General features: G+C 45.5%; 2 protein-coding genes across 2 annotated transcripts; one reads left to right on the plus strand and one right to left on the minus strand.

Moving 5' to 3' along the window:
- Window positions 1-755: 755 nt before the first annotated feature.
- C15H1orf50 (chromosome 15 C1orf50 homolog) lies at window positions 756-7,698 on the minus strand. The gene is made up of 4 exons (XM_034408257.3): window positions 7,378-7,698; window positions 5,571-5,657; window positions 4,642-4,773; window positions 756-2,225 (listed from the first exon to the last, which is right to left on the minus strand). Exons 1-4 carry the CDS (start codon window positions 7,537-7,539, stop codon window positions 2,040-2,042), a joined length of 567 nt encoding a protein of 188 aa, XP_034264148.3. The 5' UTR covers window positions 7,540-7,698; the 3' UTR covers window positions 756-2,039.
- A 1,379-nt stretch (window positions 7,699-9,077) lies between these two features.
- P3H1 (prolyl 3-hydroxylase 1) lies at window positions 9,078-25,090 on the plus strand. Its single transcript, XM_060694206.2, has 15 exons — window positions 9,078-9,602; window positions 11,961-12,113; window positions 13,095-13,284; window positions 14,749-14,880; window positions 16,205-16,344; window positions 17,443-17,532; window positions 18,828-18,880; window positions 19,080-19,201; window positions 20,102-20,229; window positions 20,638-20,733; window positions 21,056-21,206; window positions 21,559-21,676; window positions 21,981-22,056; window positions 22,431-22,571; window positions 23,976-25,090. Exons 1-15 carry the CDS (start codon window positions 9,162-9,164, stop codon window positions 24,111-24,113), a joined length of 2,169 nt encoding a protein of 722 aa, XP_060550189.2. The 5' UTR covers window positions 9,078-9,161; the 3' UTR covers window positions 24,114-25,090.
- Window positions 25,091-26,974: the final 1,884 nt, after the last annotated feature.

The raw sequence follows: 26,974 nt of genomic DNA on the forward strand, positions 1-26,974 counted from the left end.
TGTATGATACACAAAGGCTGGCATACATACATACAGGGCTCTGGGTATATACCGTGTTTCCCTGAAAATAAGACCCCATCTTATATTTTTTTGAACCCTGAAATAAGCGCTTGGCCTTATTGCCATGCGCTCAAAAGCCCGATTGGGCTTATTATCAGGGAAATGTCTTATTTTGGGGGAAACGGTATTATATATTATATACTATATACATACATACCGGTATAGATAGAGATTAGATAGATGATAGATAGATGGATAGAGGGAGGGAGGGATAAGATAGATAAGATAGATGGATGGATGGATAGATAGATGATAAAGGTAAAGGTTCCCCTCGCGCCTATGTGCTAGTCGTTCCCGGCTCTAGGGGGCGGTGCTCATCTCCGTTTCAAAGCCGAAGAGCCAGCGCTGTCCGAAGACGTCTCCGTGGTCATGTGGCCGGCATGACTCAACACCAAAGGCGCACGGAACGCTGTTCCCTTCCCACCAAAGGTAGTCCCTATTTTTCTACTTGCATTTGTTTTTACCTGCTTTCAAACTGCTAGGTTGGCAGAAGCTGGGACAAGTAACGGGAGCTCACCCCGTTACACGGCACTCGGGATTCGAACCGCTGAACTGCCGACCTTTCAATCGAGAAGCTCAGTGTCTTAGCCACCGCGTCCCTATATATACATATACATATATACACACATACATATATATACATATATATATATATATACACATACATACATACATATAAATTACACATATACATATACAGACACATTTATTTATTTATAGGGTGTGTCCAATTTTTCCACTTTCAATTTCCAGACATTAGGGATGCTCAAAAGTTGTGACATTTTTATTTTTATTAGGCTTTTTTTAATTCCATTATTGTTATAAATAATTCAAGGCAGCGAACGTATCTGGCCGTCCTTCCTCCTCCTCCTCCTATTTTCCCCACGACGACAACCGCTCTGGTAGGTGGAGAGAGATAGGGGACAGGCCCAAAATCATTTCATTTTGCATGAAACGAGAAAAAAAAAAAAGACAACACTCCTGGTTTTGATGATTAGGGGGAATAAAATGGGGGAAAAGGGAGCCTTTTTTGTAATCCTGAAGCAAGATCATTTTGTAATTATGTTTGCTGTAATCGGAAATTTCTTTGCGTTTCTTTATTGTTTCTCGATGCATGTTTGTGTTTACTTTTTCCCTTCTCTTTTCTTCTTTCTTTGTTCTGTTTCAACTAGTTTCTGTTCATTTTTAGGTTCTTAAAAAAAAAATTTAAATATCCAAACTGTTAGGACCAAGAACTGTTGCCTCATACCGGACACTCAAAATTCCCCGTGTTAAACATTCTTCATAAATCTGTTGTAGGTAGAGAATTTTATCTTCAATGTCATGGAACTCCCAGCTAAATAAAACTATTAGTTAAATCTCCTTCTTCTGATTTAAAAAAAAAAGAACTCTGGTTTTCTTTCAGTCCAAACTACCTCACAGAGTTATTGAGAAAATGAGGCGGGGAGGAAATTTTCATTCTATAAATAAATAAATCTTCTCCATTGGGAAGGCAAAACATATAATTAATGGTGCGTTGTTATCCCATGGAGTTCAGTCACATTTGTCGTGGTGGATCTTATCCCTGGGAACGGGGTGGGACTAGATGACCTCCAAGGCTCCTGCCACCTCTTCGTACCTTCTCTGCTGAAGAGCAAGAGGATTCCCAGCTTGGGGGGAAAAAAGGAGAGGCTGCCTTAATTTGGACTGTCCCTTGCAGGAGGTGACACGGAATGAGGCTAAAATGACTTTCTCGGGCCGCCGTCCGATCGCTAAACGGCTAAAACCGCAAAGATGGAAAACTGGAATCCGCCCGATTTAAAAAAAAAAAAAATCAGCAAAAAGTTTCCAAATGGGTATCAAAGAGGAAGTTGTTCTCCAGTCGTTCTGCCCCCCCCTCCTTTCATTTTTCAAAAGCAGCCAGGAGAGAGAACGGTTTGCGAAGAGGAGAACCGGGCGTCTCCTTAATTTCGTGGCGGGGGAAAGAAACAAAACCGCCGTCACATCGTAAGGCCGCGAAAATTGGGCTCGCTGCAAGGGGCCAAAACGGCTTGTTGGTCCAGCAGCTTCTCCAAGACGTTGAGTTCGGTGTCCCGTTTCTCCGCCTCGTCCGAAGGGGTCCAGGAGAGGTCGTGTTGCAGTCTGTAGGCAGCGAGGAACTCGCTGGGGCAGTTAGCTCCCCACTCCTAGATGGAAGGGAGAAAGGAGCGCGTTAAGCAGCGTCCCTCGAAAAGAACAGTGTGCGAAGCCCGCTTTTCTCAATTCTCCAGGAAAAAGGAATGGGACTGAAAGATAGCCATTGTTCTGATCTAGGCTTCCCCAGGCACGAAGCAGAGTCCTCATCCCGATAAACCCCTTTTATTTAATTTACAGTGAATTCCTCTCCAGCAAAGTCTTTCCTCTCCCACAGTCTTTCAAGATAGTTCACAATTACCGACCTTTATCAGGCTTGGAGAGTGGCCAGGCCGATATCTTTCATTGGCAAGAATGCAGGAATGAACTAATTGTCTCCTGCAAACTCCACTCTCCTTTTGCTCTTCTTTTATTCCCTCTGGGAGGGGCCATTCATCGTCCACCTGTGGCTTTACTCCTGAGTCGCCCCTTGTTCTTTAGCTGTTCCCTTTTCCTAGCAGCTCTGCGCATGCACACACTGGGAAAAGGCTCCAGTTGTTCCTCTGCCTCACTGATGTCTGACTCCGAAGGCAGCTGATACCTGTCATACGGCCCTGGCCCCCTCTCTGCCTCTGACGCAGAGCCCTCATCAGAGCCCTCCCCAGGCTCCAGGACTGGCCCATGTTCCTCCCCAACCTCCTCACTGTCCGAATCTGCTGCCAGATCCGCTGGCAGGCCACAACAGTTGTGAACCCCTGGGAAAACATAACCAGGTGCTGAGAGGTTTCTGACAAAGCTTGGACAAGCTATAGTCTTGTCTGGTCACCCTTGACGGATGTCAAAGTTGGTTTTTGAAGGAGCAGTAGACCGTAGACAGCTCAAGGATACAGGTTTGTGACAATTTTGGGGGTCCGTTTCTTACAAACACGATGGACCCCAACATTTTCCTTGCCCAACCAGACAGTTAAAGAGAGTTTTGCCCGTTTTTCTCGCCACCTTTGCGTTGTTAAGCGGATCGCTGCAGCTGTTAAAAGTTAGAAGCGTATAAAATAAATTTGCTTTTAGTTCTTTTTTTTTTCTGAAGAGGATTTGTGTACTCTGCAGTGAAATTGGGTTCGTTGGCTCAAAAATAACACAATCCGTTTATTCCAGGGATCAATAAACGTAAGTCTAAATCTCACTGCCATCGACTGTTATAAACGGAAGAGTATTTACACCACTGCTATTTATTTATTTAAGACATTTATAAGACCACCCAATTCTATGTCGCTGGGGGGACACAGCCTACACTACGATTAAAAACACACACAGAGACACAAATGCAAGAAATGAGCTTTAAAATGTAATTAACCACAGAACTGCTATTCACTTTATCCTAAGGCCTGGGAAAAAAATAAACAACAAGGAGGAAGAAATTTTTAATTTTACTCGTAAGAAAAGACCGGGAAGTATTCTATTTCATCTGTCATTTATTCAGAAGAAACGATTAAATCTTTCACTGTTCATTGTAATATGATAGTATAGTAAATATGAACTAATTATTTCTGTTCCAGGCACAGAATTCTGTGTTTATAGGAAGAACTTTTGTTCTGCCTAAGAGGCAGTAATTTCTCTTTTCTGCATATCAATTGTCTCTTTTCTCTTCCTTTTTTTCAGACTGTCTTAAGTATATAGTTCCTGTTCTTCTAAATGTAGCTTTTTTCCCCCCCTTCCTTTTCTTATACAGGTAATTCCTGACTTGCAACCGTTTGTTGAATGAGTGTTCAAAGTTAGAACAGCACTGAAAAAAAATTGACTTGATTTTTCTCACGCTTATGACCGTCGTAGCATCCCCACGGTCACATGATTGAAATTCAAGGGAGTTTGCCCCATTTTACGACTTTTTCTCGCCACACGTGTTAAGCGAATCACCGCAGTAACACGGTTGTTAAGTGAACCCAGCTTTTGCTCGTCAAGTGGGAAAAGAGGATTACCTTAAACCGGGACACTGCAACCGTCATAAATGCGAGTCAGTTGATCAAGTGACCACGGTGTCATCTCGCAAAGCATCCCTGGCCTGCTCTCAAGTTGCCATAGGCAAGGGGGATGAGAAAACGGCGAAGCAGCACGGCAGCCAAAAACAAAAGCACATTCCAGACATATCTCTCTCAAGGCTGTCTCCCAGGGTTACCCAAAGAAGCTGGAGGGGAGTGATCTCTACAACCCGTGAAATTGCTCCGTTTCCCCACTCCCCCCAGGGTCTGTCATCAATCACATTCGCCAATGGAGCAATTTCGCGGGTTGTAGAGATCACTCCCCTCCCACCGCTGTGGGTAACCCTGGGAGACAGCCTTGAGAGAGATCTGTCTGGAATGTGCTTCTGTTTTTGGCTGCCGTGCTACTTTGTTGGTTTCCCATCCCCCTCGCCTATGGCAACTCGAGAGCAGGCCAGGGATGCTTTGCGAGTTGACATTGGGTTTATCACCCCCGTTTTTTTCAGGTTACAAATACCTTTGGGGAAAGCAAGGAGAAATAACGCTGGCCGCTTTCCCTCCTGTACAGGTAATAAGTATTTCCAGGTTTCTTCACAAAATTACAGGCCACGTGGTGAAGGTCGGCGTCTCTTTTAGCGTCCTCCAGAACCTACAAGTTAGAAAACAAGGACATACTTGCTGCATAAAAATAGACCCGAGTCCCAATGAAATATCAATTTATAATCTTGGGTTACTGGCGGTCCTTGAATCATGACGATTCATTTAGTGACCAAAGTCATAACGGCACTTGGAAAAAAATGAGTTAGGGCCTTTTTTCACACTTATGACCATTGACGCATCCCCCACTGTCAAGTGGTCAAAATGCAGACGCTGTGCAACCGATTCATAACGGCAGTGAAATTTCGATTATGTTTATTTGATCCTCTCTTGATCCTGCAGACTTCCTTCCATAGGGTATAATCCCCCCTCCCCCCAAATCAACCAAACCGAATCAAATCTTTATGGTCACAGTCTAAAGACCAGTATACAGGCAGTCCTCGACTTGTGACTGCAATTGAGCCCAGAATGATGGCTTTAAGTCATGCCAGTTGTTAAGCAGGTCACCTTATTTTAAAAACTTTTTTTGCAACTGTCATTCAGTGAATCCACTGTCCATCGGATATTTTTTGCTGTCATGCTAAAGTCTTTTTTTTTTCAGTGTCCTTGTAACTTCAGACAGTCACTAAGTGAATAGTTGAAACTCAACCATATAGCGGAGATCAAACCCCTTCTGTTCTCCTAAGCCTTTGTTTGGTCCTTCCGTTAAAATTAAATTATGGAGACCGCGCGTGGAATTACAAGAATGTTTCCCAACCGATGGACTTCAAGTCCCAGAATTTCCCCAGGATTTAAAAAAAAAAAAAAAAGATCTTGATAATTCTGCTTTGGGGTCGTGCCCACTATTACCTTCCTGGCTTGTTCTTGCAAATATCGGATTTGTTCTGCAATGACGGTTAACCGGTTGCAGGCGTTCGCTCGGACAAACTCATCCGCCTGGGGAGACAAAAAGCCGGCTTCTGAAACAGCAACTCGGGATGGCATACAAAATAAATTAATGACAACAACAGTTCTTAGGTTCTTGGTTAGGACTTCCTATTGCTTTTAACCAATCCCAGACTGTGAATCGAATTGAAGATTAAATCTTTAATAATAATATAATGCCTATATACTCAGACGTTACCTGAACAGCTCGTAGGTCCTTGGTTAGGACTTAAACTGTTAAGTCCCAGACTGTGAATCGAATTGAAGATTAAATCAATAACAATACAAATACTACTAATTGTTGTTGTTGTTAGATGCGAAGTCGTGTCCGACCCATCGCGACCCCATGGACCACATTCCTCCAGGCCTTCCTGTCCTCTACCATCCTCTGGAGTCCATTGAAGCTCACGCCGACTGCTTCGGTGACTCCATCCGGCCACCTCCTTCTCTGCCGTCTCCTTCTTCTTTTGCCCTCCATCGTTTCCAGCATTCGTCTCTTCTCCTTCCTGGTGGCCAAAGGATTTGAGTTTCATCCTCAGGATCTGGCCTTCTAAAAAGCAGTCAGGGTTGATCTCCTCTAGGACTGACCGGTTGGATGGCCTTGCGGTCCAAGGGATCTCGCAGGAGTCTTCTCCAGCACCAGAGTTCAAAGGCCTCCATTCTTTGGCCCTCAGCCTTCCTTATGGTCCAACTTTCACAGCCATCCATTGCAACTGGGAAAACCATCGCCTTGACTATACATACTACTACTACTACTACTACTACTACTACTACTACTACTAATAATAATAATAATAATAAGCAAAAAACCACCTTACTAGGAACTCCCTAGATACCTAATAAGCAAAAGACCACATTACTAGGAACTCCCTAGATACCTATTCAGACGTTACCTTAACAACTCTTAGGTCCTTGGTTAGGACTTATATTTACCAGCCCCCCAGACTGTGAATCGGCAGTTCGGCGGTTCGAATCCCTAGTAGAGGGTCTCCTGCGTGAGCAGAGGGTTGGACTAGATGACCTCCAAGGTCCCTTCCAACTCTGTTACTGTTACAACCACCATCAGCACCAGTCAATGGTATTTGTGATGCATTTCTTGAATGTCCAGTTGACTTGAGTTTCATGTTTAATGAATAAAGTAAATAATAATAATAATAATAATAATAATAATAATAATAATAATAATATCATCATCTTAAGGTACTTGGTTGAGACCTAGGACGCTGGCAGCAACCTGTATCAACCATTAGCACCAGTCAATGGTATTTGTGATGCATTTTTGAATGTTCAGTTGACTGAGTTTCATGTTTAATGAAGATAATAATGATGATGATGATGATGATGATGTACTTGGTTAATACCTGGGATGCTGACAACAACCCGTATCAACCATCAGGGCCAAACAATGATAGTTGTGATGCATTTTTAAATGTCCGGTTGAGTTTCATGTTTAATGAATAAAATAATAATAATGATAATGATGATGCAAACAACTAATATATAAATACAAAACCTAACATGTAAAACGGCAACCCAGCACCCGGGGGGGGCTCTCCTATATTATATTCGTAAAATTAGGATTTTTTTTTCTTCATTAACCCCAAATAATAGACTCCTATCGTTGGAATTCCTTGTTCCTAAGAGGCTAGGTGCCCCTTGGGGTCATTCTGGACACACCCGGGGGCTGAGATCCCTTGGCACTCTGCACATGCCCAGAGGCACTCTCGCTCACCTTCACCACTTGCTCGGCTAAAGCCACCAGGTCCGACGGCTGCGACTTTCGAGCCGCGGGGGTCAGCTGGAGACCCTCGGGAACCCCCCGCCCGACCAACGCCGAGCTCACCGGCGGAGGAACCGGAACGGCGGCGAAATCCCCCCCTTCTCTGGCCGCCATGCTGGGAGGGCGGCATAGGCCACGCCCACTCGACTTTCCTATTGGAGGGCCTGCCCTCGCGTGTCGGTTAGAGGGCGGGGCGGAAGGATGGGAGGCGGCTTTTCATTGGACGGATGAGCAAAGAGATGCGTTCTGGGAGGAGGAGGAGCCCGCGGGGCATCTGGCCCAATGAGGTGAGGGAGAAAAGGCGAGGCGAGAGCGCATGCGTCATAGCGAGAGTATAGAGATAATAAAGGGGTAGAGGTAGACGAAGAATAGAGTTAGTATAAAGGGAGAATAGGGAGACTCTTGGCATGAAAAGCATCCCAGTGTGTTAAATGTAAAACTTTTTGTAAGGTCTAAGAATGTATTTAAAGGAGTTATCAGCAAAAAAAAACAAAAAAACGTGAAAGCTAAATATATTAAATATAGGAAAATTAAACAGACAGTTATCCTTGGGGGGTTGGACTAGAAGACCTCCAAGGTCCCTTCCAACTCTGTTCTTCTATTATATCCTATAAATTCCTTGTGTGTCCAATCACACTTGATCAATAAAGAATTCTATTCTATTCTGTTCTATTCTATTCTATTATTCTGCTCTACTCTACTCTTCTTAGTCTCTCCTCCTCATTCTCTTTCTCTTTCTTTCCTCTTCTCTTCTCTTCTACTCTCTTCTCTGTTCTATTCTATTCTATTCTATTCACTCTACTTCCTATTCTATTCTATTCTACTCTACACTTCTCTTCTTTCTATATTTTATTATTCTATTCTATTCTATTCTATTCCATTCCTATTTTCCATTATTCTATTCTATTCTATTCTATTCTATTCTATTGCTATTTTCCATTATTCTATTCTATTCTATTCTGTCCACTCTACTTCCTATTCTATTCTATTCTATTCTACTCTACACTTCTTTCTATATTTTATTATTCTATTCTATTCTATTCTACACTTCTCTTCTTTCTATATTTTATTATTCTATTCTATTCCTATTTTCCATTATTCTATTCTATTCTATTCTATTCTATTCTACTCTACTCTACTCTACTCTACTCTACACTTCTTTCTATATTTTATTATTCTATTCTATTCTATCCACTATTCTATCCTATTGTACATAAAAGAAAAGATACGTTCGTCAAGAATCCTAAGGTACAACACTTAATGATAGTCGTAGGATACAAATCAGCAATCAAATCATATTAGGAAACGGTCAATATAAATCGTAAGGGTCCCAGCAATAAGGTTACAGTCACGCAGTCGTAAGCGGGAGGAGATGGGTGATAGGAACGATGAGAAGATTTATTAATATTTAATAATGCAGACTTAGTAACTAGTTAGACAGTGTTGAGCAGACTTAAGATAGAGAAAACTCGATTAGGATCCTCCCACCAAGTTTTAAAACATTGCAGCCCCTTTAAGACGGGTGGACTACAACTCCCAGAATCCCCCCATGCCAGCATGGCTGCCTGTGGAATTCTGGGAATTGTAGTCCACCCGTGAGAGAGAGAGAGAGAGAGAGCGGAGGTTCCCCTCGCCACGTGGTGCTCAGAGCGAGAGGGGGCGTGGCCGGAGAATGGGCGTGGCCTTTAGTGGGGCGGGGTTCCAGCCTGCCAGCCCGGGCATTCTCATCTGCGAAGATGCTGCGTTTGCTGCTTGCGCTGCTCCTGCGCGCGATCCTGAGCCCCGCCGATGGATCGCGCCCGCCGGGGTCGGCGTCATCGGAGCAGCTCCGTCCGGCCGACGAGTTGCTAGCGGCCGGGGTGGAGGCGTACAACCGCGAGGACTGGCCCGGCGTGATCCTACAGATGGAGCGGGCGCTGCGGGCAAGGGCCGCGCACCGGGAACGCCTGGCCGGCTGCCGCTCGGGCTGCGCGGCCAACCACACGGCCCAGGATCCCGCGCAGGAGCATGCCCGCCCGTTGGGCGACCTGCGCTTCTTCCAGCAGCTCCTGCGCCGCGCAGCCTGCCTGCGCCGCTGCCTGCCGGCCGGCCCGTCTCGCTACCAGCTGGGCGAGGAGGTGGAGCTGGAGTTCCGCAAGCGCAGCCCTTACAACTACCTCCAAGTGGCCTATTTCAAGGTGGGTGGGCGAGTTGAGGATCGCCCCCCCCCCTTGGATGGCACCAAAGTGGGCACCTGAGCATCCTTTGCGCCTTTTTTTCCTCTACTGCTGGGCCATCCAAGCCGCAATCGGGGAAATGGGTGGGGGGGAATTTGGGGAGGTGGGTGAGCTGGGGAGGGTCTCTCTACCCCCCGCAATGTGCCCCCTCCTCCTCGGTTGGCACCGCCTTCTGCTGCCCCCTTGGCATCTTTTTCCCTCTTCCCTCCCCGCGCCTCTTTCCTCTTACCGCAATCGGGGAATGGGGAGGGGGGAAATTTGGGGGGGGTGGATGGATTGGGTAGGGTCTCTCTCCCCCCCCAATGTGCCCCACCTCGGTTGGCACCCTTGGCAAGGTTTCCCTCTCCCCTCCTCGCGTCTCTTTCCTCTACTGTTGTGCCCCCTTGGCATCCAAATCGCAATCGGGGAAGGGGGGGGAAATTTGGGGGAGTGGGTGGGCTGGGGAGGGTCTCTCTGCCCCCCCAAAGTGCCCCCTTTCCTCGGTTGGCACCGCCGTCTGCCCCCTTGCCATGGTTTCCCTCTCCCCTCCCCACGTCTTTTTCCTCTACTGTTGTGCCCCCTTGGCATCCAAATAACAATCGGGGAAGGGGGGGAAATTTGGGGGTTCGCCCACCCCTAAGATGCCCCCCTCGGTTGGCACCAAAGTGGGCACCTTGGCATGTTTTTTCCTCTTCCCTCCCTCTCTTTCTTCTACTGCTGTGCTCCCCCCGCCATTCAAATTGCAATCGGGGAAGGAGGGGGGGGAATTTGGGTGGGGGGGGGCTGGGGAGGCTTCCCCCCCTCCAATGTGCCCCCTCCCCTCACTTGGCACCGCCTTCTGCTGCCCCCCTGGCATCTTTTGCCTCTTTCCTCCCTCTTTACCGCGGTGCCCATCAAAATTGGGGAAGGGGCTTGCTCGCCATCCCTAGCACGCCATCGGGGAAAAAAGGGGGGAAGGGGGAACTTTAGAGGGGTGGGGGGGTCGTCGGAGCCCCGCCCGCTCAGCTCTCCTCCCCCCCCCCTCCGTGTGCCACGTCTGCTTGCGCCTTCTCTCCGCGGGGTCTCGGCGCCGCCTGCCTGCCTTGGCCCGCTCGGAAGAGAGGAGCGCGGGGTGGAAAAGAAATATGGGGCGGGGGGCTTTGCCCCCACTTTCCCCCTGGGTGTCGTGCATGGCTTTTAGCGAAGATGCTGGGATGTGAAGTGGGGGGGAGATTAAAGAAGGGTGGAAGATGTGGGGAGTGGGCTCGAGTTTCTCTGGTGGTGGGGGGATTGTTGGGCCTTCCCCCCGCTTTCTGGGCCTTGGCTGATTTTGGGGAGGGGGCGCTGTCGATGCCCAAAGTGGAAAATGGAAAGTTTTCAGATCAGGCTCCCCCCTCCTCTTCCTTTTTTTCCACTTTCTCTTTTTTGTTTCTTTCCCCCCCCCCCCCGCTCTCTTTTTCTCTTCCTTTTTCCGTTTTCTCTCCTTCTCTCCTCTATCTTCCGGTCACCTCCTTATCCCTTCTTCAGCTTCCTCTTTTCATTTCTTCCTTTCCTTTTTTTTTTCTTTCTCTCTCTTTCCGTTTCCTATCCTTCTCTACTTTCCAGTCTCTTCCTCTCCCCCTTATCCCTTCTTCAGCTTCCTCTTTCCTTTCCGGTCATTCATTCCGTTTTTTTTCTCACTCACTTTCTATCCTCCTTTTTTCCATTTTCTATCCTCCTCTACCTTCCAGTTTCCTCCTCTCCCCCTCATCCCTTCCTCCTCTCTCTTTTCTTTAATTTAATTAATTCAATTTATATGCCGCCCCTCTCCGAAGACTCAGGAGAGTCTCCAGAAGACTTCTTTTCTTTCTTTTCTCTTTTCCCCCTCTCTTTCCATTTTCTATCCTTCTCTACCTTCCCTTCTCCTCCACTCCCCCTCATCCCTTCTTCAGCTTCCTCTTTTCTTTTCTTTGTGGTCATTCATTCCTTTTTTCTCACTCTCTCCTTTTTCCATTTTCTATTCTTCTCTCTACCTTCCCTTCTTCTCTCCCCCTTATTCCTTCCTCAACTTTCTCTTGTCTTCCTTTTCTTTCATTTCTGTTCTCTCTCCTTTTCTCCCTCCCTCTCTCCCTTTGTTTCTTTCTCTCTCTTTCTTTCTCACTCTCTCTTTCTCTTTCTTTCTCTCCCTCCCACTTTCCCTTTCTCTCTCCCTCCCTCTTTTTTTCTTTCTCTCTTTCTCACTCTCTCCCTCCTTCTCTCTTTCTCTCTCTCTTTCTCGCTCTCTAATTTAATCCAAATGCAGTGGCACTTTTTCCAAAGATGCCAGGGCTACGTTTTTGGGGTGGGCCTCCCCCAAAAATCTGAATTTTTCTTCTTCTTCAGGTGAACAAGCTGAACAAGGCAGTGGCAGCTGCCCAAACCTTCTTCTCGGCCAATCCGGACCACGCCGAGATGCGGCAAAACCTGGCTTATTATCAGATGATGGTTGGAGTCAAAGATTCCGATTTTGTCGATTTGGAGGCTAAGCCCCACATGGTAAGGAGGAAGCGTCACAATTTAATATACCGGTTTTTTTTTTTTTAATCTCTCTCTTTTTTTAAATTAAAGTAATTGCTTAAATTAAAGCAACTGCAGCCAAAGAGAGAAAAAGAATGTGCAAAATGATAAAATAAACGAGAAACTTAAAAAAGCAAGAAAGAAAATCAAAAAAGGCCTGCCTTTATCCAATTTAAGCCTTTTGTGACCTCGAATCAAATGTTTTATTGTATTTAATAACATTTATTAAATTGCTGCAACACCGCCCATCTCACCTAAGCGATTTTGCGTTGTTTTGCAACTTATAAATATGTGCACCGTATAATAGATACGCACACAGACATATAAACATGCACATATGTATACATGTATGTTATGTTTCGGAAGCGCAAAGACGGTTGTCACGACCACCGTTGAGCCCGAAATGTCTGTTGCTAGGCGAGACAGTCGTTAAGTGAGCGTTGATCCGTTTTACGACCTTCCTCGCCACAGCCGTTAAGCGAATCACTGGTTGTTAAGTGAATCGGGCTTCCCTGTTGACTTTGGTTGTTGGAAGGTCTCAAAAGCGGATTGCGTGACCCCCCAGGACGACATCGTGTTGCTTACTTAACGACTGACGTGATTCACTTAACAACGGTGGCCCCCCCAAAAAAGCCAAAACTCACCTAACAAATGTCTCGCTTAACAACATAAATGTTGGCCTCAGCTGCAGTTGTAAATTGAAGGCTTCCTGTGTTTGCGACGGTCGCAATATCCCGGAGATTAAATGATCACCATTTGCAATCTGATAAATATAGCTGAATTTGCTTAACGACTATGGCAAGAAGGAGTGGCTCTCTTAACAACCGTACTGCCTAGCGACGGTCTCGACGATGGACGTAAGTCCAGGACTACTTATAATTAATAGTTGGAGATGCTAAGATGATTCGGTTTTGCTTTCTGGAGTTTAATGCTGTCTTCTCCGATTCTCTCTCTCTCTAGCAAGATTTCCACCTGGGTGTGAGTTACTACACGGAGGAGAATCCTCAGGCAGCCATTTTGCACCTGGAGAAGGCGCTGGAAGAGTACTGGGCAGCTGACATCAAGTGCCGGGCCCTCTGCGAAGAGCCGTACAACCACGATGGTTACAACTACCTCGACTACAACGCCGATTTCTATGAAGCGTTTATCGGTGAGTTGCTTTGGAAAGAGTGGGGACAACAAATCCCATAAGGCTCGGCGGGAAGCCGTGGGACCCCCGGTGGGAGAAGAAGACAATGTATCTGGGATTGCCTGACTCGGTCCAGCCCGCAAAGGTTTAGAAAAACTGGTTTTCAGATATTCTGCTCCTGGATAGGGAGGTTCTCTTTAGCTCATTCCATTAGAAGTCTTTCCTGGTCTTGGTGTTTTAATATTTGAAAACAAAGATGCTTTTCTAACTGGAAATGAAAACAGGGCCTCGTATGGAAAGGGTGAGGAGAGGTATACGCCGCTGGGGAATTCTGGGAGTTGAGGACTTGTGACTAAGGAATTCTGGGATTTAATTTATTCATTTAAATTGATTACGAGCGGATTCTGGATTCTGGGCAGCATATGAAACCTCCAAAATCCATAAAAAAAGGAGAAATGACATTGGAAGTCAACCAGAAAATGAAACCCATAGATTGTTGGCTAGGGAATTCTGGGAGCTGAAGTCCATACAGCTAGTCCTCGACGTACGACCACAATTAAGCGGAGCATTTACGTTGCTAAGTGAGAAATTTGCTCACCAAACCAACTGTTGTACGTCAAGGAATTACCTGTATGTGCTAGCTAGGGAATTCTGGGGCTTGAAGTTCAGCCATGCTGGTCTGGGGGATTCTGGGAGTTGAAGTTATTCTGGGAACTGAAGTCAAAATACTTGGGATTCCAGGAAGTTGAAATCCAGACATGCTGGCTGGGGAATTCTGGGAGTCGAAATCCATTATGTGCTAGCTAGGGAATTCTGGGAGTTGAAGTTCACACGTGCTGCTGGCTGGGGAATTCTGGGAAGTGAAGTCAAAATACCTGGGGTTCCAGGAAGTTGAAATCCAGACATACGGGCTGGGAATTCTGGGAGTCGAAATCCATTATGTGCTAGCTAGGGAATTCTGGGAGTTGAAGTCAAAATAGGCATTTCAGGAAATTGAAATCCAGACATGCTGGCTGGGGAATTCTGGGAGTCGAAATCCAATGTGTGCTAGCTCGGGAATTCTGGGAGTCAAAATCCATAGGTGCTAGCTAGGGAATTCTGGGAGTTGAAGTTGACATGTGCTGCTGGCTGGGGAATTCTGGGAGTTGAAGTCAAAATAGGCATTTCAGGAAGTTGAAATCCAGAGATGCTGGCTGGGGAATTCTGGGAGTCGAAATCCAATGTGTGCTAGCTCGGGAATTCTGGGAACTGAAGTTGACACGTGCTGCTGGCTGGGGAATTCTGGGAAGTGAAGTCCAAATAGCCTCACTTGGGATTCCAGGAAGTCAAAGTCCACCAATGCTGGCTGGGGAATTCTGGGAGTTGAAGTCCACCCGTCTTAAAGTCGGGAAAACGCTCCTCTGTCTTCGAACGATGCCCGAACCCTCGATCGCTATGGCTTCCTGTGAATAATCCCTCTTTTTCTCGGATCTTCTTGGGGGGCAGATCATTACACCCAAGTGCTGAGCTGCAAGCAAGGATGCGTGACCGAGTTGGCGCAGGAAGCCGGGCAGGAGAAACCCAACGAAGATTTCCTTCCGTCTCATTTCAACTACCTGCAGTTCGCTTATTACAACAGTACGTGGGGCTGGGGAGGGAGGGAGGGAGGGAGGGGATCCCGTTAATTGCACCCCGCTTTGTCTTCCAGGGGGCTCTCGGGGAAGTTGGCTGCCTTTAAACTGACTTTCGGGATATGTTGGTTTCTTTCCCGCAGAGGTCATTTCAATGAAATATTTGGGATGATCTCCAGAGTTGCTGGAGAAACAAGAATATAGACAGTCCTTGATTCTATTCTATTCTGTTCTGTTCTGTTCTGTTCTGTTCTGTTCTGTTCTGTTCTGTTCTATTCTGTTCTATTTTCTATCCTATTCTATTCCTATTTTCTCCTATTCTATTCTGTTCTGTTCTATTCTATTCTATTCTGTTCTGTTCTGTTCTGTTCTGTTCTGTTCTGTTCTGTTCTGTTCTGTTCTATTTCCTATCCTATCCTATCCTCTATTCAATTCAATTCTGTTCTGTTCTGTCCTGTCCTGTCCTGTCCTGTCCTGTCCTGTCCTGTCCTGTCCTGTCCTGTCCTGTCCTGTCCTGTCCTATCCTATCCTATCCTATCCTATCCTCTATTCTATTCTATTCTATTCTATTCTATTCTATTCTATTCTATTCTATTCTATTCTATATCCTATCCTATCCTATCCTATCCTATATTCTATTCTATTCTATTCTATATCCTATCCTATCCTATCCTATCCTATCCTATCCTATCTTCTATTCTATTCTGTTCTGTTCTGTTCTGTTCTGTTCTGTTCTGTCCTGTCCTGTCCTGTCCTGTCCTGTCCTGTCCTGTCCTGTCCTATCCTATCCTCTATTCTATTCTATTCTATTCTATTCTATTCTATTCTATATCCTATCCTATCCTATCCTATCCTATCCTATATTCTATTCTATTCTATATCCTATCCTATCCTATCCTATCCTATCCTATCCTATCTTCTATTCTATTCTATTCTATTCTATTCTATTCTATTCTATTCTATTCTATTCTATTCTATTCTACTCTACTCTACTCTATTCCCTTCCCTTCCCTTCCCTTCTATTTCTATTTATGACCACAGTTGAGCCCGAAATTTCTGTCACTAAGCGAGACAGTTGTCCAGTGACTTTTGCCCCATTTTAAAACCTTTCTTGCCCCAAGTCGTTAAATGAATCTTAACATCTGAATATATATATATATATTATTATGTCGTTATTATATATTTAATCTTCCTTTCGATTCACCTCCTGGGGAGGTTAAAAGCTTTTCGTCTCCTAACCGAGGACCTGAGAGCTGCGTATATAGGGCAGTTCTGATGATTATCGTGGTTATTTCGATATATTTCCAGTCTCTCCTTCCATCCCGTCACAGGTGGCCACTACGGGAAGGCGGTCGAATGCGCGAAAACTTATCTGCTCTTTTTCCCGAACGACAACGTGATGAAGCAGAACGAGGCTTATTACGCGGCCATGTTGGGGGAGAACCTGGCCGAGCGCATCAGGCCCCGAGAGGCAAGATTTCTCCCCACTACCCACTCACTTACCCACCCCCAGACTTGAAAAAAAGGGGGGGGTCTTAGCAGGAGGAAGAGGGTCCCCCCCACACACACACATTGGAAGAGAGATCTGGCCACGGGTCTCGGCGGGCCCCGAAATACGCCGTTACTTTTTCGTGTAAAATGTGGAAAGGGTACCCAGAGATCATCTAGACCAGCCCCCGTGTTGAGGAGGAGGAGAAGAATCCAAACTGAAGCATAGGATGATAAGGTTGGTGGGGGGGGACGGGAACCTGGGAGACCATCTAGTCCAGCCCCTGTGCCCAGGGGCAGGGATATCAAATTGAAGTGTTGGGTTCTAGAAGAAGATAAGATTAGAGGGAACCTTGTTGGGAGATTATTTAATCCAGCCCTGTGCTCAGGGCAGGAATCCAGATTGAGGCATAGGATGGTAAGGTCGGAAGGGACCCTGGAGATCATTTAGTCCAGCCCGCTGAAATCCAAATGTACTTGGGAAAAAAAAAATGTACTTTTCTCCAAACAGAAATAGGCCCTAAACCTATTGTCCAGAATAAGCCAAACTCTGAATCTCCGTAGCTTGATATAAAAAAAAAAAACAATATTATTATATCATTTATTTTATGCTATAAAATTATGACAGCAAGCCTCATTCCGTCCCCTTGCCAGGTCCCCTTTATAACTTGCGGTCGGAAGAGGAATTTATATAACTTGAGTTCTCAATGTAGCCAGCAACATAACTGACGATGAGGGCTAGAGCCTTGCAAAGCCTGCCGAATCAAAAGATTTGAGATGATTCTGTGTGTGTGTGTGTGTGTGTGTTTGTTTTTTTTTTAAAGCTCCACCAAGTTTTGTGCGACATTCTGGACTAGTGTTTTTCAACTTTGGCCCCTTTAACACGTCTGGACTTCCAACTCCCAGAATTCCCCAGCCAGCAAAGCATTCTGGGAATTGAAGTCCAGATGTCTTAAAGGGGCCAAGGTTGTTAAAAAAAAAAAAAAATCACCGTTTTGGACATCCCGTTAGGTAAATGAATTGATCTGATCTCGTTTCTCGAATTTTGAGCATTTTTCTTGCATTTTTCCCCCCGCTGTAGAAAGTCCAGATGTATCACCGGCGGAGTCTTTTAGAGAAGGAATTGCTCTATTTTGCCTATGACACCTTTGGCATTCCTTTCATCGACCCGGTAAGCAAAATCTGAAAATAGGATAGACGGATTTAAGAGGGTTGTGTGCATTTCTTTGTGATTGTGTTTGTGTTGTTGTGCTGTGCCCTGAAATAGTAATTTTTGATAGTGGCTTAAGACCCACAAGGTTGAACTTGAAATTCAAAGCAAAGCAGAACAATTTTGAGAAAATGCTAAGGTTCAAATTTAGGCTTTAAGACGGGTCCCAGCATTGCATGCTGGCTGGGGGATTCTGGGAATTGAAGTCCATATATCTTAAAGCCTGCTGGTTGGGGAATTCCGGGACTTGAAGTCCATATATCTTAAAGCATGCTGGTTGGGGAATTCTGGGACTTGAAGTCCATATATCTTAAAGCCTGCTGGCTGGGGGAGTCTGGGAATTTAAGTCCACCCAACTTAAAGCATGCTAGCTGGGGAATTCTGGGAATTGAAGTCCATATATCTTAAAGCATGCTGGTTGGGGAATTCTGGGACTTGAAGTCCATATATCTTAAAGCATGCTGGTTGGGGAATTCTGGGAATTGAAGTCCATATATCTTAAAGCATGCTGGTTGGGGAATTCTGGGACTTGAAGTCCATATATCTTAAAGCCTGCTGGCTGGGGGAGTCTGGGAATTTAAGTCCACCCAACTTAAAGCATGCTAGCTGGGGAATTCTGGGAATTGAAGTCCATATATCTTAAAGCATGCTGGTTGGGGAATTCTGGGACTTGAAGTCCATATATCTTAAAGCCTGCTGGCTGGGGGATTCTGGGAATTGAAGTCCACCCAACTTAAAGTATGCTAGCTGGGGAATTCTGGGAATTTATTTATTTATTTATTTATTTATTTATTTATTTATTTATTTATTATTCAAATTTCTATACCGCCCTTCTCCTTTCGGACTCAGGGCGGTGAACAGCCAAAATAAAACATTTATACATAAAGTGCGATTAAAAATAGATTTAAAATAATTAAATTTGGCCCATAGTTTAAAATGTATCAATTTAAAATCCATATCAAAATTTAAAATCCATTGAAGCGTCTTAAAGCCTGCTGGCTGGGGGATTCTGGGAAATGAAGTACACCCAACTTAAAGTATGCTAGCTGGGGAATTCTGGGAATTGAAGTCCATGCATCTTAAAGCCTGCTGGCTGGGGGATTCTGGGAATTGAAGTCCATCCAACTTAAAGTATGCTAGCTGGGGAATTCTGGGAATTGAAGTCCACCCATCTTTAAAGCTGTCATAGTTGAGGAACATTGGACCAGAATGGTGTGGCTATTTTTTTTTTTTACCGTCCTTCTCTTGTTTTGAAGGACACGTGGACTCCGGAAGACGTGATTCCCAAGAGGCTTCAGGAAAAACAAAAGTAAGACATAAAGGAATCGCTATAAATCGAGGACTAATCCAGGATTAAAAATCACAGCAAATAACGTAGCTAAAATAGAAACGAGTCGGACAGAATAAATTTCTTTGGAATTGCAGGAAAAAATATATATACCTGAATTGCAGGGGGAAAAAAATCCCTCCCTCGCAGAATGACGATCCTGCCTTCTGCGTCTCTGCAGGGTTGAACGTGAGACGGCCGCCCGGATCTCAGAGGAGATCGGTAATCTCATGAAGGAGATCGAGAATCTGGTGGAGGAGAAGACCAAAGAATCTTCCGACATGAATAAATTCGTACGGGAAGGTGAGCTCTCAAAAATTGGGATCTGAATGTCTCGGAAGACGCACGAAGGTGGGGAAAAAAAAAATCAGGGAAATGCAGCTAGTTCTTGACTTATGACCAGCGTTGAGCCCCAAATTCCCGCTGCTGAGCGAGACAGCGGTTCAAGGAATCCTGCCCCTTTTTTACGACGTTTCTTCCCCCGGTTGTAGAGTGAAGCACAGCAGTTGTTAAGTTAGTCCCATGGTTATTAAGTAAATCTGTTTTTCCCCTTGACTTTTGGTCGCCAAAGGGGATAGCGTGACTGCAACCGTCATAAATATGAATCGGTTGCCAAGCGTCCTGAATTTTGATCCCGTGGCCACGGGGATCCTGCAACGGTCGTAAGTGTGGAAAATGATCCTAAGTCCCATTTTTTCAGGGCTATTGTTATTTCGAACGATTAATGGTAGAACCAGATTATTATTCAGGTAAGGAGATGCCGAAGCCTTCCTGCTAAATCCAAAAAAAGCCACTGGAAGGCAGACCGCTAATCCTCGAGCTACGACCATCATCAAGACTGGGACTCCCATTGTCGGTTGCTAAGCGATTCGGGCCTGATTGCACGATCTCTTTTGCCACGCTCCTTTAAGCAAACCCGGCTTCCCCCCATTGACTTTTAAGTTTAGCAACACGGTCGTTGAAGCGAATCTGTCGGAAGGTCACAAAAATGGGGAATCACACCACAACGGTCATAAGTGTGAACCAATTGCCAACTGTCGGGAATTTCTTTCACACAACCGTGGAGGGGGGGGGAGGCGTCGACAGTCGTACGTGCGGAAAAAACGTTCCTCAGTCCCTTTTTTTCAGGGCCGTTGTCACTTCGGAATGTGTCGCTAAGTGAACCCGTCGTAACGCGAGGATTTCTTTCCCGCCAATCTGCAGGGGGCCCGTTGTTGTACGATGGGCTCAGGGTTACCATGAACTCCAAAACCCTGAATGGGTCTCAGCGCGTGGTGGTAGACGGAGTCCTATCCGAAGAAGAGTGCCGGACTTTGCAAACCCTAACAAATGTGAGTAAAGCAACATGGGCTTTGTGATACCTGCCCAGATTACACTAATAAATTGTGTAGAGCTCCCACTTTGCTTCGGGAAACCACGTTTCGTGGTTCGGTGAGCGAGTGAGGGACCAAAAAAACCCTCAGTTAGCAAATGTCTTAAGTTTCTGGGCTCAATTGCCGTCGTATGTTTGAGGACTGACTTCCCCATACAACCTATGGCAGTTTGTTTCGACCACTAGATGGCAGCATTTGCCTTCTCTTCCCTGCACCAAGAGCCAAATCATAAAAATACGATTAGCGGTGAAATATTAGAACTTTAACTTTTTAAGTTAAATATTAGAACTTTTCTCAATCATGCCAAGAAACCGGAACGAATTTGATCGGTGTCCTTATTTTAATTTAATCCTCTTTGAATTGCAGGCAGCGGCTTCCGCAGGGGACGGTTATAGGGGCCAAACCTCACCCCACACACCAAGCGAGACTTTTTTAGGGGTGACTGTCCTGAAAGCCCTCAAGGTAAACACCTGCCCCCCAAAAAAGAGCAAAAGATCTGGGATTTGGGAAGCTGCGGAATCAAAGAAACGCTGGGAGGGTCCGTCGAGGTCTTCTAGACCAACCCCTTTGTCCAAAGCTGGAGACTTCATGAGGACTAGCCTTTCGAAAGACAAATCCAAAGCTCGTGGAAGGCAGCTTCTTTTTTTAAAATATATATATATATTCTCAGTGGTTTTTTAAATTGATTTCTAAAACCCCTTCGTCGTCGAACGGTGGGAGATCGTGGTCTCGAATTTGGGGGTGACCGTGGGTTTCTTCTCCTCCGTGTGGGTCTCGCCCGCAGCTGGGGCAGGAAGGCCGAGTCCCCATGCCGAGCGCGTACCTGTACTACAACGCCACGGAGAAAGTCCGCCACGTGATGGAGTCTTATTTCCGCCTCGACGTCCCTCTGCATTTCTCCTATTCTCACCTGGTGTGCCGGACGGCCATTGCAGGTAAGCAGGTGGACAACGGGGGGGCATGGGGGTGTGGAGACCATTGATTTTAAACCTGGAAGACACAAAGGCCGGCAGGTTGAGGCTGAGAGAGAGTAGAAAGGGGTTAAGAATCCCCCCCACAAGTTTTTTCCTCGCTCATCTCAGAATTCCAAGCTCGCCATGAGGACTAGAAACTTGCTGCGTTTTCAGGTTCTGTTTTGTTTTTTAACCCAACAGGGTTTAATTTGGACTTCCTCCAGTTGGGTGGGTGGGATTTGTAACTCCCAGGATGCCCCGACTTGGGGAAGGGAAGACCAAATTGAACTGGGGGGAGGAGATCAAAAGGGATCTGCCCCTCTCTCTCTCCTAGATAAACAGGGGGACCGAATGGATCCCAGCCACCCCGTGCACGTCGACAACTGCATTCTCAACGCCGAGGCCATGGTGTGTGTCAAGGAGCCCCCGGCGTACACCTTTCGGGATTACAGGTGAGTTTGGCTGGGCGTCTGAAGGTGCCGTCTTCCCCTACTGCAGAAAGCCAAGACACGATCAATTTAATCTGCCTTGAACATTGAGGACTAGCATCTTTTTCATCCATTTACATTGTTGTTCCTCACTGTCCATTTTCACCATCTCAATTAAAACAACCTGATTTTTCCCAGAAAGATTTGGAAGCTCCTCCTTTTAGGATCCGGTTGCTTAAGCCAAGGAAAAAATCAGATTATTATTATTATTTTTTTGTTCCTCGGGGTTTAATCTCCTAGTAAATAAAAGTTATTTATTGCTTTGTAGCGCCATCCTTTATTTAAACGAAGATTTCGAAGGTGGGGAGTTTTATTTTACCGAGATGGATGCCACGACCGTCACAGTAAGTCTCTCAATTTCTCAATTTCTAGTTATGGGGCGTAGCCAATAAATTTTAATTTATTATTTGCATCCGGCTTTTAGTCCTCCACTTACAAAGAGTTCATTTAGTGACCGTTCGAAGTTACCACGGCATTGAAAAAAAAAGGACCCCGATGATTTTTTTTAAAAAAATGCAAGGATTCGCTTAACGACGGCGGCAAGAAGAGTCGTAAAACGAGAACAAACGTCTTCCTTAACCACAGAAATTTAGCGCAAGGCTGACATCGGTTGGGAGAAAGCCCCGAGGCCGCTTTGATGGATTTTGGGAAGGGGAGATTATATACTAAATGGTTTTGGGGGGGGTCTCTCCCCTCCTCACCCCAATTTGCTCTCCAGGCAGAGGTGAAGCCCCAGTGCGGCCGGGCGGTGGGCTTCTCGGCCGGATCGGAAAACCCCCACGGCGTCAAAGCCGTCACGAAGGGCCAGCGATGCGCCATCGCCTTGTGGTTTACCCTGGACCCCCGCCATAGCGAACGGGTGAGTGCTGCACCTCCTCGGACCCAGAGGCGGGCCAAAAGAGTCAAAATGGCCGCCATCTCAAAATTGGGATTTTATTTATTTATTTATTTTGGGGAATGAAAGCTCCAGAGGAGACTGGAAGCGGGTTTCGTGCTGTGTGAAGCTCAGGAAAAAGAGATTTTTTTTTTTTAACTATTGAAAGAGACATTTTTTTAAAAAAAATATTTAGTTCACGCATTCACCTCTGTAGAAAAAAGTGAGCTCAAGGATCTAGTCCTCAATGTCTCTTGGAACTTCCTCTGCCTGCTCTTCAAAAATTTGCTCAGGGCTGCAAAAAAAAAAAAAACACCCCACTTTTTTTTCCTTTCTATTTATTTTTTACTTACTTTCTTCTTTTTTTGCTGTCTTCATTGGGAGGGTCCCATGTAACTAGTCCTCAATGTTCCTGGTTCCTCCTTCCTATGCACTCTCAAACTTTGCTCCAACCCCCCCCCCCCCCATGTTTTTTTCTTTTCTATTTCTTCTTTACCTTTCCCCCACTCTCTTTATTGGAGGGTTAGGGTTAGTAGCTAGTCCTCAAGTAGCTAGTCCTCAATGTCTGCCTGCCCTTCGAAAATTTGCTCAGGGCTGCAAAAAAAACCCCACATATTTCCCCTTTCTTTCTTTCTTTCTTTCTTTTTTCTTTTCTTTTCTTTTCTTTTCTTTTCTTTCTTTTTGCTGTCTTCATTGGAAGGGTCCCATGTAACTAGTCCTCAATGTTCCTCCCCCCTCCTTCCCATGCACCCCCAAACTTTGCTCCAAAAAAAACCCCACCTTTTTTTTTCTTTTCTATTTCTTCTTTACCTTTTTTCCCCCTCTCTTTATTGGAAGGTCACAAGTAGCTAGTCCTCAGTGTCCCCGACTCTCCCTGCACCCCAAAAATCTGCTCAAGGCTCCCCCTCCCCCCAAAAAGCCCCTTTTTTTCCCTTTCTGTTTCTTCTTGCCTTTCTTTTTTCCCTCATTTATTTCATTTGTTCCTTTTCTTTGGGTTGGCTTTTAGTTTCTTCATAAATATTGAATAAAATGATTTTTCAAATGAAAAAAGAACAAAATGGCCCACAGGTAAAAAAAATTCTCCTCAGTTTTTTTTTTTTTTTATGGCCCTAGGCTTTAGTGGCATCAACGAATTTAGTTGATTTGACTTTTATAAGTTTATTATAAAGTTTATTTATTTAGAGTTTATTTGACTTTTATAAACATTTCTGTCAACCCGGCCTTCCGTGGTTCTCGGCCTGGCCTACCTCGCAGGGGCTGTCAAAATGGATGCCGGCAGAGGAATTCTGGGAGTTGAAGTCCACGGGTTGTAAAATGACCCCCCTCAGGCTGTATTTAATTAAAATGGACGCCCCATTTTCTCTCTTTCATTCCCTCTTTTTCCCTCAGGAAAGAATCCAAGCCGATGACCTGATTCGGATGCTTTTCAAAACCGAAGAAACCCAATTGCTCCCCGAAATGGGACCGAACCCCGAAGAACCCGAAAAGCCCCCCCAAGACACTTCCGAAAAGAAAGACGAACTATAGAGCCACATCTGGCTCAAACAGGATTATGAAATAATTCGTAATAATTTGGGGGTACGGATCGGTTTGTGGAGCAAGACGGAAAACGGACTAGAAACAGTGACTATAAAATACAAGCAGGAGATATCGGGGTTCACCCTTTTTCTCCCGTTTCTTGAATGACTGGATAATTCATCGGGTTGGAAGGGACCTCAGAGGTCCTCTAGTCCAACCCGCCCAGCTTCATACTGCATCGGATAAATCTTTTTCTTGAAAAATTCCAGCGATGGAGAACTCGCAACTTCAGGAGGCAGGCTGTTACGTGGCTTCATCACCGATAGTCCCCGACTTACGATAGTTTGTTTAGTGACCATTCAAAGTTACGACGGTGCTGGAAAAAAGGGACAGTTTTTCAGACTTACGACCGTTGTAACATCCCCGCGGTCACGGGATCAAAATCAATGGGAAACTGACTCGTATTTATGACGGTCGCAGCTGTCCCGGGGTCAGGTAAACCCCCCCTTTTTTTACGACCTTCTGACGAGCAAAGTCAAGGAGGAAGCCGGATTCACTTAACAACCATGTGACTAATGATTCACTTAACAACGATGGCAAGAAATGTTGTAAAATGAGGCAAAATCCACTTACCGATGTCTCAAGATACTTTGGGCTCGATTGTGGTCATAAAATCGAGGACTTACCTGCGCTAACTGATTTAACTGCCGCAATTCACTTAAACAATGGCGGCAGGGAAGGTCGTAAAACGGGACAAAACTCACTTCACAAATGTCTCACTTAACCACAGATATTTTGGGCTCGATTGTGGTCATAAAATCGAGGACATCCCTGTGCTAACCGATTCACTTAAACAACGGCGGCAGGGAACGGCTGTAAAACGGGACGCAACTCTCCCTTCACCAATGTCTCGCTTAGCCACGGAAATGCTCGGCGGGGGTCGTAATTCGGGGACTGCTTTTACAAATACAATTTTTGCAAACCTGTCTTTGTGAGTGGCTTGCTTTGAATTCTGTAACGTGTGCGAGGCCGAAAGCCGGACGATTTTGAGGCTGGAGAGGGAAGAAAAATTTAATTAAAGGAAGGAAGACAAGGTATATTTAAGGCGTGGGCTTCATCAAAAGATTGGAATGCTTGAGAAAATAAAAGCCGGTTTTATTTCTAGGCCTGGAAAACAGACCCACAAAGAAAGAAAAGAAAAAGCGAAACAATTGTGCTTTTTAAAATTTATTGAACCAGACAGAAAGCTTTTTCTTGCAAAGGAGCGAGCGAAACGAGGCAGAAAGAAGGGGGGAGAGAAAAATCTAATTTTCTCTAGGAAAAAAACAGGCAGGAAAGTCCCAATCTTTATTGGATAAAATAGGATAGAAAAAAGAATATAGAATATAGAATAGAATGGTTATCCAACATCTTCCTTAAAAACTTCCAGTGTTAGAGCATTCACAACTTCAATGCCTCTTAGCAAACCGTGGTTTAGAATTCAGCCTGTCTATGCCGGCTTGTTTTTTTTTTCCCCCCCCCCCACACAAACCGGGATTAGGGAAAGCTGGTTAGTGCATGCGTTTGCCCCAGCTGCAGAGGGGAGGGGAGAAAAAAGCGGTAACGCACCTCTCGAAATACAAAAACCCAAAACGACAAATTCCTTCTTCGCTGTGCACCATTGACACCGTTCCCCGAGTTGGAAATATTTAACCGTTCTCATTAGCAATCAACTCACGTTCATCGCCTCCCGATTTCACCTTAATTGGCTCGTTAACGGGTCAGCTGCTTCTCAGTTACGGCCACCTCTCTCTTGGGGGGGTGGGGGTAGGGGGGGTGACAGTTCCCAGAATCCCAAAGGAATTCACAGCCCTCTAGACTACTGCAGGGCAGCGTTGCTGGGGCGGCCCTTGGAGACTGTCCGTTCCTGGCCTACACATTCGCCCCACTTCATACACCGGCGTCAAGTCCCTTTGGCACGGTCCTTAAGCGGATCGCCACCATTGTGAAAGACGTCGCCTGGTCGTTAAATGAATCCGCCTTCCTCTATTGACTTTGTTGAGGGAGGAGTTGCCAACGGCGACCGACCCCTGAAACGGTCGTAAGGACGAGGATGGCCGTTTTTTCCCCCCAGCCTGGCTGTAACTTCGAATGGCCGCTAAATGAATGGGTCGTAAGTCGAGGACTCCCTGTCAATTTCCACGCACAATTGAGCCCCAAATTTATGTTGCTAAGTGAAACATTCGTGAGGTGAGTTTTGGCCCATTTTAGTTCTCTTGCTCCGGTTGTTAAGTGAAACGTTGCTTTGGTTAAGTTAGTTCAGCTGAAATTGGCTTTAGTCCTCGACTTACCAAAATGGACCCCCAAAAGGTTTCTCTTGCTAAGCGAGGCAGTTGTTAAAGTGAGCATTTCCCCATTTTATGACCTTTCTTGCCATCGTTGTTAAGTGAAGCCCCGCGAGTTTTTTAAATTAGTCACCCGGTCGTGAAGTGAATCCGGCTTTCCTCATTGACGTTGCTTTTCAGAAGGTCGCAAAAGCGGATCATGTGACCCCCTCGGGACACTGCGACCGTCATAACTTCGAGTCAGTTGCCAAGCGTCCGGATTTTGTTCACGCAACCACGGGGATACGGCAACGGTCATAAGTGAAAAACGGTCCCTTTTTCCACTGCCGTTGAACAGTCGCTAAGTGAAGTCTTTGAACAGTCACTAAATGAACTGTCGTAAGTCGAGGACTACCTGTATAACGTCCAATAATTGTTCCATTGGAGAAGGACGTTATTAGTGTCTCAATTCCCTTTTTGAGAGTCTCTTTTTTTGCAAATGTTTCCATTCGTTGGAAGTTTGTCCCTATCTGAAAAATGTAATTTTTTTTGTACTTTCATTACAAC

The sequence above is a fragment of the Pantherophis guttatus genome, chromosome 15 (assembly GCF_059756535.1).
Source record: "Pantherophis guttatus breed Tessera chromosome 15, ASM5975653v1, whole genome shotgun sequence".
Classification (NCBI taxonomy): Eukaryota; Metazoa; Chordata; class Lepidosauria; order Squamata; family Colubridae; genus Pantherophis; species Pantherophis guttatus.

Coding starts and splice junctions, on each gene's coding strand:
- P3H1 (XM_060694206.2), top strand. CDS start 9,162: ATGCTGCGTTTGCTGCTTGCGCTGCTCCTGCGCGCGATCCTGAGCCCC. Junction 16,345..17,442: donor AGCGCATCAGGCCCCGAGAG/GCAAGATTTCTC, acceptor CCCCCGCTGTAG/AAAGTCCAGATGTATCACCG. Junction 20,230..20,637: donor CTTTGCAAACCCTAACAAAT/GTGAGTAAAGCA, acceptor TTTGAATTGCAG/GCAGCGGCTTCCGCAGGGGA.
- C15H1orf50 (XM_034408257.3), bottom strand. CDS start 7,539: ATGGCGGCCAGAGAAGGGGGGGATTTCGCCGCCGTTCCGGTTCCTCCG. Junction 5,658..7,377: donor TAGCCGAGCAAGTGGTGAAG/GTGAGCGAGAGT, acceptor TTGTCTCCCCAG/GCGGATGAGTTTGTCCGAGC. Junction 4,774..5,570: donor TGCAAGAACAAGCCAGGAAG/GTAATAGTGGGC, acceptor TCTAACTTGTAG/GTTCTGGAGGACGCTAAAAG.